Below are 21378 nucleotides of genomic sequence, written 5' to 3' on the forward strand. Positions count from 1 at the left end.
ACTGAAAAGCCCCCATTCCCAGCTGACTCTTTATAAGCTATCTCCTGACCCTGGAAAGTGTCACGCGGTCACTGTAGCCATGTGACAAAGAGATGGCAAACATTACCTTGGAGACACTGGGGCCACAGGGTTCAGAGTGGGACCTCTGAGGGGCGGCCACTGGGCCCAGTTGCGCAGCCTTCGGAAGCTTCATTCACCCCCCTCCCCCATGCGATCCTCAGTTTGACCTTTGTGAGGGTGAGGATTCTGCCTGGTTTTCCCCCCAGGTGTGTGCCCGGGGAGTGAGGACTGAACGGTGAAAAGTGGGCGTGGGTTAAACGCCAGCTCCTGTAAAAGGGTCAGGACGCCTTTGTTCTCGCTCTCCTCACTCTTTCCAAGACACCCCGGCCCTAGGTGTGGCCCCTGTCACCCCACAGTACGACCAGCGCCCCAGCAGAGCGGCGGGTGAGCTCTGAGGACAGCCCGACACCGTGCCTTCTTCCTGGGTGTTCTGTGGGGGTCCATGGGCGTGGGTGACGACGTCCCCACTTCCGCTCCTCCACACCAGGATTCACGTTTGCACCCTTTCTGAGCTGCTCTGCCCTTTCTGCGCCACATCAACAGATATGGTGCGGTTCGATCTAGAAAACACCCACACCTTGTGCTTTCCGGCTGTGGTACATCCCTCAGGCCGACCACAAATGTGGGGCACCGCTGCCCACCCGGGTGGGAGCCAGGAATACGAAGCCGGTTGGCTCCATTGCAGTATTATGGTTATAGGGCCAGACTGATGTTTCAGTCCCTCTGAAGGTCGGTTAATATTGTTTTATTCCATGGCCTTGAATGGAACTCTGTCCCAGAGGCGTCCCCAGAACCATAGCGGGGGTTGGGGTGGGTAGAGGGCAAACCCTCCCTTGAACCAGAGAAGAAGGAGTCCGACACGCCCGAGGGCACGCCCTGCTCCTCGGACCTGGCGCAGAGGAGCGGCCTGGCGGAGGGCAGCTCTGGGCTCTGGCCGTCTATGCTGGAACAGTGTTCACTCTTCGTATGTGTTAAGTCTTCCACTTCTCCGGGTCCACCGCTGCGCTCAACTTGAAGCACATTCAGTATGTGAAAACCTGGATTTATAGAATAAATAAATCAGGGAATATGTTTTCCAGCCCAGAAGTTTCTTTATAGTCAGAGAAATTTCATTAAGTGGCAGGATTCCATACTGCACGGTAGAATCCACAAAGACGTGTGTGTGTGTGTGTGTGTGTGTATACTGTACATTCCATATGTGTGCTGTACACATTCACATATATGCAGCCTGTTCTGGGCATGGAAATAGAATTGCAATGGTGTTTGCTACTAGAAGATTGCTATCCTCTGTGTTTTGAAGTTCTTGAATTAATAAATATTAGTAGAAATTATCTTCTGGGTTAAGATTACACTAAATCCCTTAGATTTTTTTCATAGTTAAGTGAAGACCTTTATTTTTCAGAATCGAAACACTCAAGTGCAAAACTATTGCGTCTCTTTCCTATTGCAGCAGTTAATCATAATACACACTTAATTGATGTTACATATTCAAGGGTGATTTATTAACAAGACTAGTTGTCACTATTTGCTTATTAAATATCTTCTAATCATAGTGACAGTGAAACACTGTGAATTTTAACCAGGAAAATATTTAACCATAAAATACAGTTTGCTTTTTTATTTTATATATATATATATATTTTTTTTTTTTATTTAAAAATTTTAAATTGAATTTATTGTGGTAACATTACTTAATAAAATTACATAGGTCTCAGGTGCACACTCATACATCATCTGTATACTGTGACCTTGGTCACCCCCCAAGGTCAAGTCCCCTTCCATCACCATTCATCCTCCTTTACCCTCTCTCACCTCCCCCACCCGCTGCCCTCTGGGGACCACCCTGCCGTTGTCCGCGTCCACATGTGAGTAATTACAGAAGACAAGTCTGAGACCTGACCCTGTTCTTCCTGCTGCTGCCTCCTCAGACCACCGAGCCCGGCCTGAGACCCCTCTGGTCCCCCGCAGCCCTCTCTTCCTGCTGCTCAGTGGCCGGATTCAGGAAGGGCGGGCTTCGAGAGAAAAGACAAAACGGACAAACCCTCCCTCCCCCGGCCCATTGGCCCAGGGCTCTGCACTTGGGCTCACTTCCGTACCCATCACCGGAGCCTGTCCCTGCCCAGTGGGGACCCTTCCCCAGGCTCCCTCCCGCACCTGGCCCTGTCCCCTGTCCCCTGTCCCGAGAAGAGTGGCTGGCATAAAAGACCTTCACCTGGGGGGTCTCGTCTCCGCTTCTCAAGTTCACTCTGCTGACACTGGGGCCCTTGGATGGGAGCATGTTCTGAGATATCAGGACCAAAGCTATTCTTAGGGATCACAGATGTGCAATTTTCTGAATGAGGAGAGGCGAGGGCCTGTGTAGTTTCTTTTGTGTGAGTTTAAGGGAGTCACGTGGTGGAGGGAGGTGTCCGCAAGGGGCAACAGTGTAGCTGCCACACCTCGGCAACAAGGTCCAGAGTGCTCCGTAATGAAACTACCCTGAATTTAGAAAACAAATCATTAAAAAATGGGGCCGTGTGCGAACGGGCAGCATCCAACGCTGAAAATGACTCATTTTCATCTTGATTTCGCAGATAACACCCATTTAATTTAAAATTAACCTGTGGCTTTCTATTATGAATACAATTATAGTTCGTTTTAACATTGCTTCAGCTAATTGTGTAATAAAACTTGACCAAAACTTGAAGATGCCCTTGCTGCCCTCTAATTCGACTCTGGAATTTTTTTCACTGGAGGGTCTTTGAAATTAGTATGCTGTCTTGGCAAGCCTAAACAAAGGATCGTGACGGTGTGCTTGGGGCCCTTTAATTGACCTTCTGTGTGGATTTTTGTTAAGAAAGGATGGCTCTGAAGTTTACCGAGCGCTTGCCGCGTGGTGGGCCCTCCGCCGGAACTTCCCTTCCTGTCTGCTCGGTGCTTATACGGTGCTGGGGTGGGGGAAATCGCCAAGACCTCAGAGGCTCCTGAGCTCCCCCGACCCCCCCCCCCCCCCCCCCCCCCCGCACGAGACATTTTGTACGTGAACCTGGGGCCACCAGATCTTCCTCTTGTTTTTCTTTCAACAAGAACGAGATAATTAGAATTTTTACGTGAAGTCTGCTGTTTGCTTGGCCAGTTCAAGATTGAAAAGTCAATACAGAAATAATGCGAGGACCAAACAAAACCGTTTCTATCTGCTGTAGGTGGTGATAATCCGGCCCCGGGTTTGGGACCTCTGACCCAGCCCTACCTGCTGACGGAGCTGCTGGCACTCAGTGGCTCCCCTGGTGGCCACATGGGGGTAGTGCCAGCCATTTCCTCTGCCCAAGTCCATGGGATTCGCAGGGCCCACGGGGTCCGCGCAGATGCACTGAGGCCGTGGGGAATGGGTGAGGTGCGGTGAAAACCATGGCAAACCTGGGCAGTATTGTAGAAAATAAATCCAGATAAAAAAACAAGCCCACAAATAAACAAGGGAAGCCGTCATGTGATGACGTTTTTATATGCGTCTTTATAACTGTGTTGGGTGGATTTTTTGCTCGACATCTTGTCTCGATGATTAAAATAGCAATCCTTGCGTTTTTAAATGATGATGGTGTCAAGTTATGTGATGTAATGCGTGACCACCCTAAGGACAGTACAGAATCAGCTATCTGATGCAAGGTATCCCCGGAATATTCTTACTCTTACCTCATTAATGAAGAGTTAAAGTTTAGAGCTTGCTGTAATATATGCAATGCAATTAGTGTCCTATGGATTGTGGTGTTTTTGAGGGATCAATGTTTATATTAATTAGGCCGTGGCCAAAGTGACCTCCAGGCCTAAGATTTTCTACGACAACCGGGGCCAACCTTGAACCGAGGTTATAAATATAAAAATCGACACGATCCACAGAGGGAAGGTTGACGATTCTGCTCTCAATGGGAGAGGAGTCGGAGCGCTTCGACATAGGGGTGAGATGCCCGTGTGACCCCAGGACCGGCGTGGGGTCAGGCACAGAGCTGGTGGGGCCCTTGCTAGTCCCTTCACCCCACAAAACATGAGAGATGTCTCTTTGGGGTGTTCCAAAGCACCTGCCCAGATTTCCAGACAGGGGTTAGAAGTACCACCTTCGGGAACACACGAGAATGTGCAATCAGTTAGAAAGATCCCGAGACCTAAGGTGTGACTCTGTTTGGCCCGTCCCAGGGTAAAAATGGCAGCTTTTCTATCAAGATAGGAAATGAAATTCGAGAAGCATATTAAGTATCGTACATCTTACAACGATCCCCTCTCCGCAGCCAGGCTCGTTAGAGACAAATCCTGCCAAACCAAACCGACCTACACAGTGCGGGGAAAATCCTAGGCCTCTCGCCCGAGCCCCTGGAGAACCCTTGCCTAATTGAATCCCGGCTTGAAACAGAATGACTAAAACCCGGGCTCCAGAAATAAATATCGTCAGACAATGCTTATTAGGAAAACACTCAAATGACAAATGTAAATGCAAATGTTAGTATTTATGGGGCAGGGATACGTTGTATCCCGAACATAAGGCATAATCCTTCACTTGTTATGCGTTGCTTCCTCGCATAGCTGCAGGCGGCCAAGGAGATTTAGACGGAGGGAAGTTCAGTGACTCTCGCCATGTAAATCTGTAATGATTTCCATATCACTTCTACGTACTTCAGCAGCCTAATGATTACAGTATAGATGTTGAGCAGTAATGGGATTAATGATAGTAATAGCTTTTTTCAATTTCATTTGGTTAGATCCAAGATTAATATTTCATTAAAATGTATAGATATATTTTTGTAGATATACTTAAGTAGTAATCCATAAGACTTTAATTATATAGATAGCTCACTTTGCATATTCTGCTTTGCTATGTAAGACATAGATTATTTTAAAATATAAAATAGCTTTTCTGCCTTGGCTGGTGTGGCTCGTTGGATTGAGTGCTGGCCTGTGAACTGAAAGGTCACCGGTTCGATTCCCGGTCACGGCACGTGCCTGGGTTGTGGGCCAGATCCTTGGTTGGGGGCGTGTGTGAGAGGCAGCTGATGGATATTTTGCTCCCTCTCTTTCTCCCTCCTTCCCATCTTCTCTCTAAAAATAAATAAAACACTAAAAAATATATAAAATAGTTTTCAAGTATCTCCAAAGTTTCAAGATTGTTGGCCTAAGAAGACGTTTTAGGCTGAGGAGGGTTGCTTCTCCTGTTATTTCGTTCACGTGAACGTTGCACCGATATTGGGTGGGGGGGACCCAGTACTTAGCTCAGGTCTCATGCCCACCTGGGGTGTTTCTTCTCAGGTAACGTCACCCGACACAACCGTCCTCTGCCAAGGGGCTTCCCCGTAACTGGAACAGAAAATGCGGGCTGTGTGTCACCACATGCAGGCTGGCCCCCAGCCCACCCTGCCTTTTGGTCTGCGACCTTCATGATCTGCCCCCACAGCGGCCTGTGCCTCCTCTCCGCAGCCGCGGGTGCGAGGTCAGGGTAGAGTCCAACTTGCGTTTCCCATCCGTACATTCTGCTGATATTTTGGAGTCATTAAGAACCCTTTCGTCACATCATTTTTAATGACGGGGAAGTGTTTGATAATGTGGAAGAGCTGTAATTGATTTAACCAATCTATGCTTGTTGATTTTTTTTTCTCCTTTTAAGAAATAGACGACATCCACTTAGGTGAAGTGTTTGCTTATGTTCGTAATCATTTCCTTAGCATAAATTCCAGAACGTGTCATTGTTAATGTTAAAAAGAACATGACATCTTGACCTATTCCCAGAAAGGCATGTTACATGACCACACACGTAATATTCAGGCTATGCTTGTCCTCAAGCCCTCAACAACAAACTGTTACTGATACTATTTCTTAGTCAATATCACAGGAAGAAAATGGCACTCCATTGTTTTAATGCGTAACTCTTGGGTGATCACTGAGGTAGAATTCTTTTTTTGTTTTTATGTTTCTGGTTGTCCGTAGAGGGACACGCAGGAGGGGACTTCTCCGAAAGCAGCCCCGTGCGGAGGGCGTGCGTTCTGTCCTCTGGGGGGCGCCCTCCCTGCAGCTGTACACGGGGGACACCGAATTCATGGAAACACGATGTTCAGTCAGTTCAGCGAGGGGAGCAGTTCGAACACCATCCCATTTCCTTTCAGAATAAAAAATAATCGATGTGGCAAGAAATCCTGAGACTAACTGTCACAAGTGCACGCACATGGTTCGGACAACTTCGTTTTCTCTGCAAGCTGTCCTGTGAAACACTCACCCTCCGGACGCTTCCTGCTTCCCTGAATGGAGTATTGCATTTTGAATGTACTTAATCTTTACAGTTTGGGGGCATTTACCTTTTAAAAAAAGTAATTCAAATGCGACTTGAATTGAAAATATCTTGACTTATCCCTGATTTTTAGATATGTATTAAATGATCCTTTATGTGAAATAGGTCTGTTAGATCAAGAGGCTTAAAAGGCTATTGGCACCCTGGCTGGTGTAGCTCAGTGGATTGAGCACGGGCTGCGAACCTAAGCATCGCAGGTTCAATTCCCAGTCAGGACACATTCCTGGGTTGCAGGCCATAGCCCCCAGCAACCTCACATTGATGTTTCTCTCTCTCTTTCTCCCTCCCTTCCCTCTCTAAAAATAAATAAATAAAATCTTTAACAATAAAATTTAAAGAAAAAAGGCTATTGGCAGGAAATGGGACAAATTAAGACCGAGGCACCCCTCGCTAGGTAACGTTACCCCGCCTGCCTGTAGCTGCCTGTGAGACAAACATCTCACACGTCTTCCGAGGTCACAAGGCCACAGGCAGCTCAGGTGGGGTGGGGGTTTGTCTGGCACGAAGTCTCTCCTGAGATTGCGGTGCAGCTGTTGGCCCGAGCTGCGCCCTGAGGACTTGACCGGGGCCAAAGGGGGTGCTTCCAGGTCCTTTCATGGGCTGCGTGGCTGACCGTGGCTCCTCACAGCAGGTCGGTGCGCAGGGCTCCCGGACACAGACGGGCTTCCACAGAAAGAGAGATCGAAGAGACAGATGGGGAGGAGGGAGAGGAGGGGAGGGGGCAGGCAGAGAGGGGGGTGGGTATTTATTTAGCGTGGACGGTGTTACTTTACGTAATTATTCGCCGTCCGCTATTGGTCGCGGCATAGAATAAGCCACGCCCGCGCCAGGTACGTCCGAAGCCATCCACGTGGTTAGACTGGCCGCAGCCTCGTTTTGGCGCTCGGAGTTGCATAATCTTTAAATGGCTAACCCTGAACAGAGTTTAAAGGAATTTCCTAATTCTTTATTTTCTCAAAAAATGCCTCCATCCTCAGGGTGTTCTTGAGGATTCAAATCCAACGCCTCCATTCATTTTAAATGGAATGAAGAAATTTCAGTATGTTACCCTTTTAAAGAAATGCCGCTCTTTTTTCACGTGTGAATCTTCTTTGCGTTAAGTACTTAGCTTTAATAATGCAATTCTTTATCGCTCTTTATTTTTACTTTTTATGAAGTTTCAGCATGATTTCTTCCCCTCCAGAGAATTCCTTCGATAGTAGCTCCATCTCACGTGGAGCCTAAGTAGTGCTAATGTCAAGGATCCGTGATTCGTGAATCTGTTATACCTTGAATAAGGCCATTTTGGCTGTAGAATTTCTTTCTGTTTTCTTCAGTCAACAGAGACCTAACTGATGGCATAATCTTGTCTCATTCCAGGTCCCCCAAAAACCCAGGACAGAAGATCATTAAGAGAGTGATCGCTCTGGAAGGAGATATTGTAAAGTAAGTACTTGAAACTGGCGTTTGTGAGTTCAAGTTGCACATGGCTACGTTTTTGTTGCATTTCAAACCACCTTACATGGGAAGTACATTTCACAGAGGACCAAAGCTTTGGCGACCTTCCAAATGAGAGGACGCACTCAGCCGTTTCGGGGTGGAAGACATGCATGGACCTGCTGGTCCTATCACTGCCCTTTAACTGGGAGGTACAGCAGAAAGAAACCGTAATTAAACTGAAATTAACCGTGTTCTCTAAAACAACGATTGAATCACTGTTTTTCAGGTATGAGAATTAGCATGATTGTTTTAGATTATGACGTAAAGGTTCGTGTTAGAAACATTTAAGAACGTTTGGTTATTTTAGAAGCAAATACAGAAACTAAGGGGGAGCTTTTATTATTATAGGGATGGAGGAAATGGGAAAAAAATGTGAAACAAACTTTGAATCAGCCACAACATAGTAGCTTTAGCAAATAGCATTGTAGCAATTGGGTGTTTTGACAGTGTGTACTAATGTCTTATTTATTCGACTTGCTGATAAATGTAGCACAGTGTTTGAGATTCAGCAAGCAGGTTGATGTGGCGTCTCGTTTTGCATCTTTAAATAAATTGTAGCCGGGGGTATCCAGCGTGGGAGTGCAAATGCTGGTACAACTAGATTCAGAAAGCGTTCTGATCCTGCTTTTCAAAGAAGCTGAGTCCTAAGGCATCCGTAGTAATGACAGCACAGATGAGGTGACCTCATTGAGGTGAGCCTCGGTGGGCTTGCGGGCGGAGTGTGGGCCGGGCGTTCTCCCAGATGGCCGGGGGTCTCTGGGAGACCCTAATAACACTCAGAGGGTGTGTGTCCTTTCCACCCTCATTTCCCTGCGTGTCTGGGGGAGCTCTCCCGAGGCCGCCGGGGTGTGAGGCCGCCCCTGCAGACTGCGGCAGGGAGGGGGCCGTGGTGGCTTGTACTCAGCCGGGCGCTGAAAGGACTGGCGACGACGTTCAGAATGCCCCTCTTCTCGCCGTGTCTTCTTTTGTTTCAGAAAATAAATACGCTTTTCACAAAACGTGTTCTTCTTGCTCACATGCAGGTGTATTGTTAGTTTAGGTGGAATCACTAAAGGTGTTTTTTTTTTTTTAATTCTCCATTTTAATTTCTAATAACGGCCGACACTGACAGGCAGTATCCAGAGAAACATAACGGCTCTGAGACCTCAATTATTTTTCAAAGTGTCGAGGAGCCCTCAGAGGCCGCTCGACTCTCCGAGAGGCAATTGGAGAGGCCGCTGGCGCGGAACGAGTGGCCCCAATTTTCATGTCAAGATGACCTGCTCGTCAGAAGCCCGCGCGGGGTCAGTGGGGCCGCCGAGGTGTGATTTGTGTGGGTCGCGTTTGTGAGTGTTTGCTTGGTCTCCTTTTTCTTCTAAAAGCTTCATTAACAAGGCGAAAACGTGGGCTTGAAGCAGTGGTTCAGAGCATCCAGCCACATAGCCCTCCGATTGTGAAAGAGGAGGCTCTTGGAGGGCTGAACTTTCTGTCTCCGCGTCAACCTTGATTAACGTCATCGGCGATCGCTTGGCGCTCTGGGTAGCTTCGCCAGGGATGCGGTCAGCTCACGATGCCGACCCCAGCTCACGTGCTTCTCGGTGACACCGGCAGTAAGAAGCCCGTGGCGGCGGTATTCAGACCGACCCATTAATGGCACCGAAACAGGTTGCATAGTTCTCTGCTTTTTCTCACGCGTTTGCTCTGGCTCACACGGAAGCGCGGTTTCAGAAAAGGATGCAAAGAGCCCAGAGTCCCAGAGCGCGGGCAGGCACTGTGCGTGACCCCCAGTTGGACGTTCCCAGGCGTCCGTGTTTCTCACTGGCAGCCTTGCATTCCGGCTTCACGGTTTTGCCAGAAACCAGGCCTTGTGTCTCGTCTCCTCCTGCTTGGTGAAACACGGTCTACAGACGCATGATGTCTGGGGTTCCGTGCAGGTAGTGACCTTGATGGAGAAAGAGAAGAGTCTTTTTAGTTCCCAGTGAACAGGGCAGCCACAGAATATGTCATCTACAGTAGGCCATGGTGGAGAGGAGAAAGGGATGATTTTAATGATCGGCATGAACTGGACTTCCGAGGCGAGCCGCTACAAATGGCCACCCTACCAGTGAAATGGAATCTACTTTGTAAGTCACTTCACGTGATTCGATCTTGTTTGCACCGTGACTGCCCCCCACCTTGTTCGGGAGCATGCCCAGAAGTGGTCTTAGAACCGCTCCCCGGCCCGGGAGGACTCTGATTGGCCGGCAGGATCGGCGTGGAGGGGGCGTGCGTGCGCTCTGCTCTCGCGCAGACTTTCTGCCGCAGGTGTGGGTGCTGCGGGGTCGTCAAGGGCGGAGAAGCATGAGAATTCTCTCACAGTAAAATGTGTGAATGATAATTCTTCAAGTCTAGAAACCGTACTGCACAAGGTCAGAACACTCTAATTCATTAAGAATAGCTTTCTGCTATTAGCAAAACCAAAATCCATTGAACCAATGGACATTAAACACTGAAAACCTTGTTGATTCCAAATATGCAGTTGGAGATACGGAAGTCAATACCAGCCTATCACAGATGTTTGGGTCACATTATGTTTCAGCAGAAGAGGAAGCTTTATGGGAGGACAAACAGAACCAAACTGAGTTTTTCCCAATACACAGTATTTGCCGTGTGTAATGCACACCCACATTTTTGTGCGCATCATACACGGATTATCACGCCCATTATTATGCCCATGGCGTGTGATCATTATACTCATGTATAACGCTCATCTTTATTTTTTCCTTCAAAAATTTGGGTAGAAACGTGTGCATTACACATGGTGAAGTACAGAGTAACTAACTTTTTTCTGATGGTTGGTACAGTAGCTTTGCGTAAGAGAAGCCTCGTGTGTCTACACGGCTGTCTTTGAGGACCGCGCCTTCACTCAATGCATTTTGGTAGGTCAGGAATTAGGGATGCACGCTGTCCGGAATGGAAGGGCAGCATACAAAGGAAGCTCAGAAAAAAAAAAAAAACAACCCACAACTTGTGTCCGGGACCTCACAGAGGATTGGAGCACAGACTGTTTTAGACCCCAGAAGCTGGCGAGAGCCAGGTGGGGGCTGCGTTCTGGGGCCTCGGACAATGGATACTTGACCCGAAGGTTCTCAGAAATCTCTGAGGCCCTTTTCCTGGTTTAGTTTGAACCTGCCTTTTTCCAAATCAACTTGTGGCTCGTCCTTATTCAGTGCCTGAGGTCTGCCCAGTGCGATCCTTGAGTAAACAAGGGCCTAAGCAGGGAAGTTGAGCATCCCAGGGGCTGTCCAGTGGTTGGTTACCACTGAATAAGAGGCATTTGTGAAAAAGCATCAGTTTCCCTCTAACGCCAACCAGAAAAACTACTCGCGTCGTCTGGACATCTTTACCTCCTTCTTGCTAAAGAACAGTCGTCATTATTTTTACTGAATAATTACAGATGGGTTGGTAGGGAACCCAGGCCTTTTTGGAAAGATTTCTTCCCCTGATGTAGTTGGAGGTGATCACTCATCACACTGGGGCTGTACCTGTGAAGAAAAATGGAATTGATAGTGAAAACCATCTGCCTTAGCCTTAGGTGTTTCTTACTAAACATCGGTGCAATGGTCACCTTACATTTATATGTACGAACGATAATCTTGATTTTGTTCAAGTCCACATTATTTCTGTTGTACACTGAGCAGCATAGGGAGGTTTCAGAGGCGCCACGAAGAAGGCTGTGTGCGCCCCTCAATTTAGGAGATGCGCCCCTCAATTTAGGAGACGCGCCAGCTGCTGGGAGTCACTGGGCCTTTTAGATTAAACTGCTTTTTCCAATAATGGCCACACCTGTTATTGGGGTCTCTCCCCTCCCCCTCAGTGGTTTCATTTTCTACCTTGGTCTCCCTGTCTAGTGAAAAGGACTCTGGTTTAGCTATGTAAACCTCCCTTATTCATTCATCACGCACAGGCGTTTACCCATTTGGTCTGGCGTAGAGGTCCTGAGCGTCACCTGTAACTTCGGGCTGTGTTGACTTGGACCCCAGCTTTGCAGTGTCGTGTGTAGTTATTAGCAGTAGACACCATGACTTAATCACTGTGTATTGAGTGCCTCGGGTGTTTGCTACATGCTAGACACCGTGCTGGACCCTGGGATTACAAACATCAAAAGCCGCAGTCAGTCCTTGTCTTCCGGAGTTGATAGTCTGAGGGAGAAACAGCCACGGTAACAAAGAAATGCAGTGCCACAAGAAAACTGCCACTAGGGGGCGTGCCAACGGCCCCAGGAGCTCAGGAAGGGGGGCTTCTGGTCAACCTGAGGAGGCGGCCCGTGTTGGAGACAACTTCTGGGTTCAAGTTAGGGGTGAGGAAGAAATCTGCAGCCTCCCCCTTCACTGTGAGAGGGTGGCTCAGGGTGGCAAATGCAAACCCTACCAGAGCCTCTGAAGTAAAGAGGAACGGTTCCCCGAGGTCCATCTGGTGAGTATCCTTCTAATTTATTTGTCGTGGTAGGAGACTTAAAGGATTAGAAGCCTATTTATCTAATGGCAGTTTTTTCTTTGAATATTCCAAAAAGAAAAATTATATATATTTGAGATGTGTCTATAAGGGTTGCCATTGCCTAGGGTGTAAGGCGCAGGTGGCAAACACAAGGCCCGTGGGCCGAATCCGGCCTCCACCTTGTTTTATCCGACCCGGTATCTTGTTTCTACCCGGCAGCAGGGCCGAGCTTTTGCTTAACTGTTAAGGAGTAGCTACATTTACACAGTCCTGAAATTACATCTGGCCCTTTGAAGGCAACCGCGAGGCTGATGTGGCCCCCGGTGACAATGAGTCTGACACCCCTGGTGGATTGTATACAGTCTTCCTCGCTGGCGCTCGAGGCACATGTTTAAAAGTGCAGCACTTCCAGAATGCTTCTCTAGTGCCTAGATAATAGGTGACATTCTTAGGAGTAGCATAGGCAAAGATTCCACAGACAGATCGGTGGGCAGCCCTGATACCTAGACAAAACCTTCTACAGCAAGTTAAAGGCAAGAACACAAAAATGAATATGAAGACAGTGTCTTTGTTATTTACTACTTTCTTATTAAGCTCAATGTATCTGCTTGCTTGGCTCTAAAAAGTGGTGTTTGGTTCACAAGTTGGATGCCTTTGGCTAAGCGCCTTGTCTGTCTTCTCGGCTGGCCTTGCGACTTGACTTTGGGAGTCTGTTTCCGAGCAGGCGCGGTCTCACGGGGGGCTGGCTGCGGTGTTGGCCTCTTTTGTTGCTGCCTTAATTACATTTCCTAGGAGTGTAACTTTCTGAAGTTGTGAACTCGAAGTAAAAATACAGAGAGATGCTAACTTTTGACAGTCCTTTGAACTAAATATTGATTTTCTTATTTTTCTCGGCTCACAGTAATGTAACTCTGTCAAATATTTTGAAAAAATGTAAAAGTATAATTATTGCAGTAGGAAGCTAAAAAGATTGTCTTGAAATACCTTTTTAACTAAGCTTAAGAAGCATGGCAGAAAGATTCAAGACTATTTCAGCCTGAATAATTAATAATTAAGGAACAGATAGCTCTTCCATTTTTGTGCAATTCCAGTCAACCTTTTTTTAAACTTAAAATTGACCATGCTTTCTCTTTTAAAATGTTTGGAGGAAGAATTTCTTGCAGGGGACGTTTAAAGTATTGATTTAATTAGTTGTGGACGCTCTTAAATTCTTATAAAAATGTTTGGTATAAGGGTTTTTGGATGCCTAAGGGAAAAAAGGGTAGCATCCTATAATAGGAAGGGTATTGCTCTCGGAGGAAGGTGGTAAGAGATTTAGTCTCAGCTCTCGTCTTTGCAAGCTGCACGACCTGGGAAAGTTCCCAATCATTCTGAGTTTTCAGAGTTATTTTGGAGACAAACTTAGAAAAAATAATATAAACAGTGATCCTTTGTAACCGTGAGCACACCATCAAAGTATACTGTGTTAGTAACTAATGCTCTGTGTGAGGTGAGGGCTGTAACGTGGTTAGGGCAGAGCTCAGCAAGAGCTTACTTAGCAGAACGCCCTGCCCTCTGTCGATTATCCAGTTTTTTGTTTGTCGTTGAAATGACTTGCTTATACTGCTAGGTTAAGGTCCACGTCCATATTTTATGAACCCTGAACTTGGAAGAAAGACACTTTTCAAACTTCCCCTGCACCCACTGAAATGCTGGCCCCGTGCCTTTGGGAGCTGGGCCTGTGCCCCCCTGCACACGGTCCCCTGTTGCAAGATACGGTGCTCCTGATTCTTGCTGGTGTGTGTTCCTCGTGACGTCTGCGGCAGCGACCAGGAAACGTTATCTGTGAACGGCTGGTAATAAACAGTTCTGGCTTTGCAGGTCGTACTGTCTCTGCCAAAAGAAAGTACTCATGTCTGACACGGTAGCGTGAACGCAACTGGTAAATGAATGTTCCAGTACAACTTTATTTTAAAGACAGGTGTTTGGCCCTGGCTGGCGTAGCTCAGTGGATTGAGTGCGGGCTGCAAACCAAAGCATCGCAGGTTCGATTCCCAGTCAGGGCACATGCCTGGGTTGCAGGCCACGGCCCCCAGCAACTGTCACATTGATGTTTCTCTCTCTCTCTCTCTTTCTCCCTCCCTTCCCTCTCTAAAAATAAACAAATAAAATCTTTTAGAAAAAATAAAATAAAGACAGGTGTTTGGACCAGATTTGGCACATGGTCCATAGTTTGCTAGTCTTTGGTCTGTATGATCTACTGTGATTCCCTTAACTTGGAAATCCGTAGAAAACACACAACGTATTTCTCGTCCTGGCCACTTGTTTAAATGCAACAGAAGAATGGGCCTACAAACCGGGGGTTCTCTAGTTGTTTATGGGTTGGGACAGGGCGGGAGCAGAGGGGCCCCTGCTGCGTTGTTAGAGGCCACATGGGTGCCCCAGGCCAGTGGAGACATCTGTCTCAGGCTGGGTGAGGACGAGCGATCACACTCCGCAGACCCTCCCCTCCGGACAGCACCCGCAGTGCCCATAAGGAGCACGGTATATCTCTCCTCCTAAATGGTCTCTTCTTAACAGAAGGAGTTGCACTTGGGAGAAGTGAGGACGCTACCCCGTGCTATTCGCTCCCACCCCCCCTTTGATAAAGCAGACATGAGAACTCCAGCTATCACTTGCCTGTTACTTCTGAGCGCCTTCAGCCTGGACAGGGGGTGGGGATCAAACTGATACGCAGAGAAGAAGCTAATATCCTAGGGGAACCCTTTTTTAAAAATGTAACTGAGTTCCTCAGTTCATTCGTTTTGTTATGATAAATACTCAGATGCCATTTAACTTATTCTTGACACCAGAAAAGCCGGCCCTCCTGCTGCCTGTCACCACCAGACCCAGCAAATGGAGACAGGGATTGAATCTTTATGGGCGCTGTGTTCAGGTGGCTGGCGATCCGAGAAGACAGCGGGTTTGTGCCCCAACACACCTGACTTACGTTTCCTTTCCGGCCAGCCTTTTCATTAGGAGGAAAAGGAGTAGGTAAGGGATTTGGAATTCAGGGGGAGAAGTGTAGGTAAGGGATTTGGAATGCAGGAAAGAGGTTAATCAGATAAAGGCTGCAGTCCGAATTGTTTATCTGTGCCCTGGGCATCTGTGTCCCGGGTGATTCTTTATCTGTGTCCTGTGTCCTGTGTCCTGGATGGCCAGGATGTCCCACACTGGAGCACAGCGGCTCAGATGCCGTCTTGATCTTCCCACGTGCATTAATGACTAAGCTTATTAAGTTTTGCTTAAAACCGAGATTTTCCATCACTGAGCTCCCCCACTATTATGACAGATACCCATGTACATCGTATCATAGCATCTTAGGTACAAGCACTAATTATTCCCATGTTTAAAATGTTGATTTGGAAACTCAAGTCTGTGCTCGCAGTGTTGCGAAACTGGAAAATGTTTGTTGACAACAATATTAATTGGAAATTGTTCCTTAAAGAGACGTGTCATCTCGTGTTCCCCCGCAAAGCGGTCCTGCACGAGATGCTAAATGGTTCACGCCAGCAGAACTAACACGATTTTGCAATTGATCGTTCTTGTAGTGGCAATTCCAGTGAGAATTTGAGTGAGTGAAAAATACCGTAATTAATGTTTTTCATTGTTAGGGGTTGACAGCGGTTGATACTTTCTTTTGGGAGAGTAAATGGGGCGACGGAGGTGGTATGTTTGGGGTATGATGTCATTTAACTTCAGGCTTCTGCACCTGGACCCTGGGGGACCAAGATCCCTTACGTTGCTTCTTACACAAATAGATTCCACTCCCTGACCGGGAGGAGGCAGCGACTTCAACACGCATCCCCGAGCAGGCCGTGACAAACGCGGGGTCCCCGCTGCCGCACCCCTCAGTGTACTGACATTTCCAAGGAGCATTTCTGGAGCCTGGGTTTAAATTTTACATGCATCAGAAAGTAAATGACTGTTTAATCTCTTACTGTAACATGAAGAGGAGCGAGTAACACACGCTGGAATGGAGTTTAGGAGGAGAGAAAGGGGAACCGAAAGATTCTCTATTTGAGATGAACATGTAATAAGCAGTAGGCTTTACACAAGCCTGGGATATGATAATCGAAAAGGAAGAATGAATGGCTCCCAATGTAGGAACATGTGTGGGAAAGTAAGTGACCTGTAATGGATTTCTGGGCTGTCTTTGGTGGGGGGTGGAGGGGGGGTTGTGTAAATCAAGCCTGATTGTAAACCTAATACAGCTATCATTAAAATCAAGAAAACGCTTGCTGCCTGATGGAAGTGGCAATGGAAATAACTTCTAACTTGATAATGTCCTGAGCTCAAGTTGCCTCACATGACCTTCAAAAAAGAATGCTTTTTGAAAATTAAAACTTGCAACATCCTCAGCAAGAAAGTGGAGGAAGTCAAGAAAGAGGTGATAATAAAACTTGTAGGAAAGTTTCCGTTTCCCCATTCCCAGGAATGCATGAAAACATCAGCGGAGTGAGCCAGTGATGTGTTCACGTCATTTTAGTCTGTGCCAGTGTGAGAGGTGGAAAAAAGTATTTCTTACAGTTGTTTTCACTTGTATTACTTTCATCGCTAATATGAATCATAGTTTAGACATCTATCAACCTTTTATTTCCTTTTCTAAGGACTGTCTATTTCAGAATTAATCATTTTAAAATGGCGCTAAATATTTTCTTCTTGGTTTGAATGTATTATGTATGTTAACTCTTTGTCCTACTAAGATCAAATATATTTCCAGTTTGTGATCTGCCCTTTAGTTTCGTTCCCATAGAATATATAAGGAAATAAGTGCTCTTTTGTCATTTAATCTAATTTTGATGGCTTAAGGTCCATGAAAGAGAACTTTGGAAATTGAGTTATTGGACATAGTTTTTATACATTTATCCATTGGGAGTTAATGTCGTTGGTCGTTGATGCAAATCTATGCAGTTTATAAATACAGAGAAAAGGTACCACACTATAAAGATTGTAACATGGTTTTTATAGTATTTTAAGCTATAAAAATATAGAAATATTTTATTGTAGAAAACCATGTGTATATCTGTGTACCTTCCCTAGACAATCCATGGGAGGTAGATTGTTCTAGCAGTACGTTTCTCAAAATGCGAACTCTGGGCCTTAGCATCTGTCATCCCAGAACCTTCTAGAATCGCAGATTCTCATTCCTGCCGTACTGAACCGGAAACCCCTGGGCTGAGACCAGCGAGCCACCTCTGTGTGAACAAGCCTCCGGGCCATCCTGAAGCGCGCTGAAGTTTGAGGAAAGGCTCTAGTATTAGGTCTAACGCCAAGTGACTTTGGCCTTGAAGTGAGTAGTACAAAGCTACCCTCTGGCCTAACAGGGCACACGGCGTGGGGCTGCCTCCCCACGGACAGATGTACTGACGCTTTGCATCGTGGGTCTCTGCCCTTCACCGTGCTGGCTGCGGCTGCCCCACTGCCTAAGCTCAGACTCCCCATGCTGGGGTCTGCATTAAGAATTTGGGTGGGAGAACCTATGGATTGCTGTCATGCCCCCGTGTTCCTCTGAGTCCATTAATGACAGTGCCCGATCCTGCCCACCACTCCCCGCCCAGCTGTTTTTCAGAGGTCCCCGCCCACTTCCTTCGTAACCTCAGCCCTCCCTGAGTGCCCACGCCCACAGGGAAGTGGAAAGCAGCTCGTGGTGAATTGGAGGACCCTTCACCGAATGATTTCCAGCAGGGCTTGAGCTGAGATCCCATTACAGTTATTTATGATGCAGGAAAGAGGGAAGCCCTCAGTACATAAATTTTTTGTGGGAGGATTAGCACCAGGCAGGCCGATGCTCCGTTCCAGGGCGGAGGGGCTGAGGGGCGGAGGGGCGGGTCCCACCCCTGGTTCGTTCCCCACGCCCGCCCTTTACGCGCGGGCTCTCGGACTGCATGTGGGCCTCGGAGGTCTCCCACGAGGAAGAGGCTCCTGAGACAGGCAGTGAGGACTTGCTGTCACAGTGCCAGGAAGACGGGTCACCAGACCTTCATTATTTCTCTCCTGTATCTGCGTCTGTATCCTAACCCAGTCCCTGTCTTGCACTGACCGACCCACCCTTCACACGCACACAGGAGGGATTTACACAAAATGTTCATCTCGTCATGCCTCCCACCCTCAGGAATGCAGCCCGGATGGCCCCCCGTGGTCTGGCCCCTGGGTGTCTCTCCAGCCACACAGAGAAGTGACGGTTTCTTGGCAGCTTGGTGCCCGTTCACAAATGGTTGCCTTTTGTTTGGCCTGGGCTGAGTCTCCTCCTTTCCAGTTCTAGGAATCCATCTGGTAGAGAGACCTGCACATGAACCCAAGGGAGTGATACGGGGGTCGCTCGCAGCATTGTTTACCATAGCAAAAGCCCGGAACCTTCTAAGTGAACGTTAGCGTCATCAGGGATGTTCAAGGCATTCATGCAACACAGCAAGCTGGGACAATGAGGAAGAAAAGGCAGGTGCACAGGTGCACACACCCACTCGTGCTCGTCTGGGAGTGGGCTGCCGGGTGTCAGGTCCTGACTCCCATCACCTCTTCTTCCCCAGCCACCTTCTCAGGCCTCTCGCCCACTCTCTGCCATCTGAGCTGGCGAGCAGGCGCTAGTAAACGTGTGACTTCTGCTCGTAGGGAAGGGGAGGAGAGGGTCTGGGGGTCAGGAGTGTAGGGGAGATGGTCCACTCCACGCTCTTTCATATTGTAGCATTTCACCGCCAGGAAAGCCTATTGCCCCATCCCCTACCCCTCATTTCTTCCCCTTCTGCCTTCATCATCTCCTCTTCCTCCTCCTTCCTCTTCCTCGGCTCTCTCTCTCACTCATGCAATATGCACATATGTTTATTATATGTATAGGCATATAAATGCATATGCACACCAATATGTAAGAGTGTGTGTGTCTGTTTGTGTGTAAACCAAAGATTCGGTTCAGGCGTCTGTTTTCCAAACCGCCTGTGGCTGGGATTGGATCTCGCTGGGGCCCCCTTGCCCTGTGCTTGCTCCGTGCTGGCATTCACAGCCTTCCCCGTTCATCCCCACCCCCTACCGTCTCCTGGTCATGTCCACACACAGTCACGACACTCCCTGTGGGCTGGGGACATATTGTTCCAGGTTAGAGAACACTTCCCTGCTCATGGTTTATCCCGAGCATGGCAGACCCTTCTCCATCGCCACCCATTTATCACCACTCCTGTCTGGAGCCCCACGTCCAGCACAGCCCTGCCTGGGCAGTCTAGCCCAGCGAGGGTGTGCTCAGTGCGTCTTTGGGCTTTGATTTGGAAGGGGCACGTGCAGTTTCCACTCAGGCGTTGTTGGCTGAGACAAGGCATGGGGCCGAGGCTGATCCGGGCAAGGTGGATACGTGCAAGGTTCCCTCTGGGGCGGGAAGCACATATTTTCAACACAAGTGCATGCTGTCAATCCCTCTTAGAGTTCTTCTCTTGAGCACAAATTGCTTTTGGCTCTTGCATCCACGTGCATATGCCCCACACTGGAATCCAGCATGCACCACAGAGAGCACACTGGGAGGGGAGCGTGGTAAACGGGTAACTCTCTTTCCAGGAAGCGACTATGGGGGCGGGGCCTGAAATACACACGTTTGTCCCTGCACAGTGGGCAGGTCGGCGTGCCGGAGATAAAGCCGGAGTTGGGATGGCGTGAGCTTACACGTGTTAGCCGACCAGCTGGCACCTGGATGAGTTTTCTGTTTTATTATTATTATTGTAATTATTATTATTATTATTACATATAAAAGGATACTGTTGGAGGGTTCATACATCTATTTGCCCTTCTATTTTTGTCATCATTTCATATTATTTTATGGTCTCTATCTATCTATGTAACATACGTGCATGCACATAATTATTTAATAGATACATATTCCCGTGTATGATGCCGTGTGTTAAGCGTTAACACTAGTCAAAATAGCCGGTGTCCCCCAATCACTCCTGCTCCTTGGGTGGGTGCTGGGTGTGGGTGGTGGTCTCTAGAAGGCGTACAGAGCCCACGAAGTGTTGTACTTGCATAGTATTTTTTACCTGCCTGCCTATTTATCCGATTTTCCATTCACTGCCCGTTCTTTCATGTAGCCGTCACTTCATTTTCAGAGAGCAAACATCTGCCCCAGCCCCGCGTGGGTCCTAGAGACCCCGCCTTGGAGACGGCTCGCTTGTCTGCCCGCCGAGACCCGGCACCGCTGCCCGGGGGTCGGGGTTTCCGCTGCGGATTATTCCTCGTCCATTGCCTTCTACCCATATATTCGGGAGGATCATATTTTAAGAAAGGATTAAGGATTTCAAGGGAGGAAAATCATTCTGGTGTTCCGAAAGCGCACACAGCTGTTGAACTTTAATTAAACACGTTTGTCGGGAAGGGGACTAGAGACCAAGTTCATAAAACCAGACAGATATATGCTTTGCAGATGAAGAAGAAAGCTAATTAACCCAAGCAGAGCAGCTTAATATTAATTTTTAAAACACTCCTAGCATATTTGTTGTAAATCTTGACTCTGCTACTGCCTATTTTTTTTTCCACGGGTTATTCTGCTAGCTAAGATCAGCATTTGGATGTCAAGGATTCCCAGTCAGTTGGAAAATTATAACGTCTCTCCACATTATGCTAGTATTTATTGAGAAACTTAATTCTTGAATAAAGTGGAATTTGACGATGAAAATAAATGGTGAATTTATTCTTCGGAAAGAGAATGTGTTACATAAGCCACAAAAACAATCCAGAGCAACCCACTGTGTCTTAATAAACTATTTGACTCCCAGGAGCTTCTGTACGCCAAAGCAAGGCTGATCAGCAGATTTAATATTCGGTTGTGTTGTTTTGGAGCTTATTCTGAAGTCTTTTAACCAAGTTATGATTTTTCAAACATTACTAAAGGTCGCTATGCTGTTTTAACAAAAGTGCACTCAGAATTATGTCCCCACGATTCTGTGAAGAAGGAGGAACGAAAACCCTAATAAATTAGAATCTGTTGTGACACTGTCGGACGCTAAGAAACTTGCAGATGCGTCCAATTACCGAACGAGTCTGTGCGTTTCCTTTGTGCTGTATTGTGCGTGGACTCTGTGAAGGAA

The 21378-nt window shown here is 47.5% G+C and overlaps 1 protein-coding gene across 2 annotated transcripts in view; it reads left to right on the forward strand.

Annotated features, from left to right (window-relative positions):
- Positions 1-21378, forward strand: part of IMMP2L (inner mitochondrial membrane peptidase subunit 2) — a 596245-nt gene that overhangs the window by 395042 nt on the left and 179825 nt on the right. For both annotated transcript variants that reach the window (XM_028525640.2, XM_036010394.1), the window contains exon 5: positions 7724-7789. In XM_028525640.2, the coding sequence (XP_028381441.1) occupies positions 7724-7789 (66 nt within the window). The remainder of the gene's footprint in view (positions 1-7723; positions 7790-21378) is intronic.

The sequence above is a fragment of the Phyllostomus discolor genome, chromosome 10 (assembly GCF_004126475.2).
Source record: "Phyllostomus discolor isolate MPI-MPIP mPhyDis1 chromosome 10, mPhyDis1.pri.v3, whole genome shotgun sequence".
Classification (NCBI taxonomy): Eukaryota; Metazoa; Chordata; class Mammalia; order Chiroptera; family Phyllostomidae; genus Phyllostomus; species Phyllostomus discolor.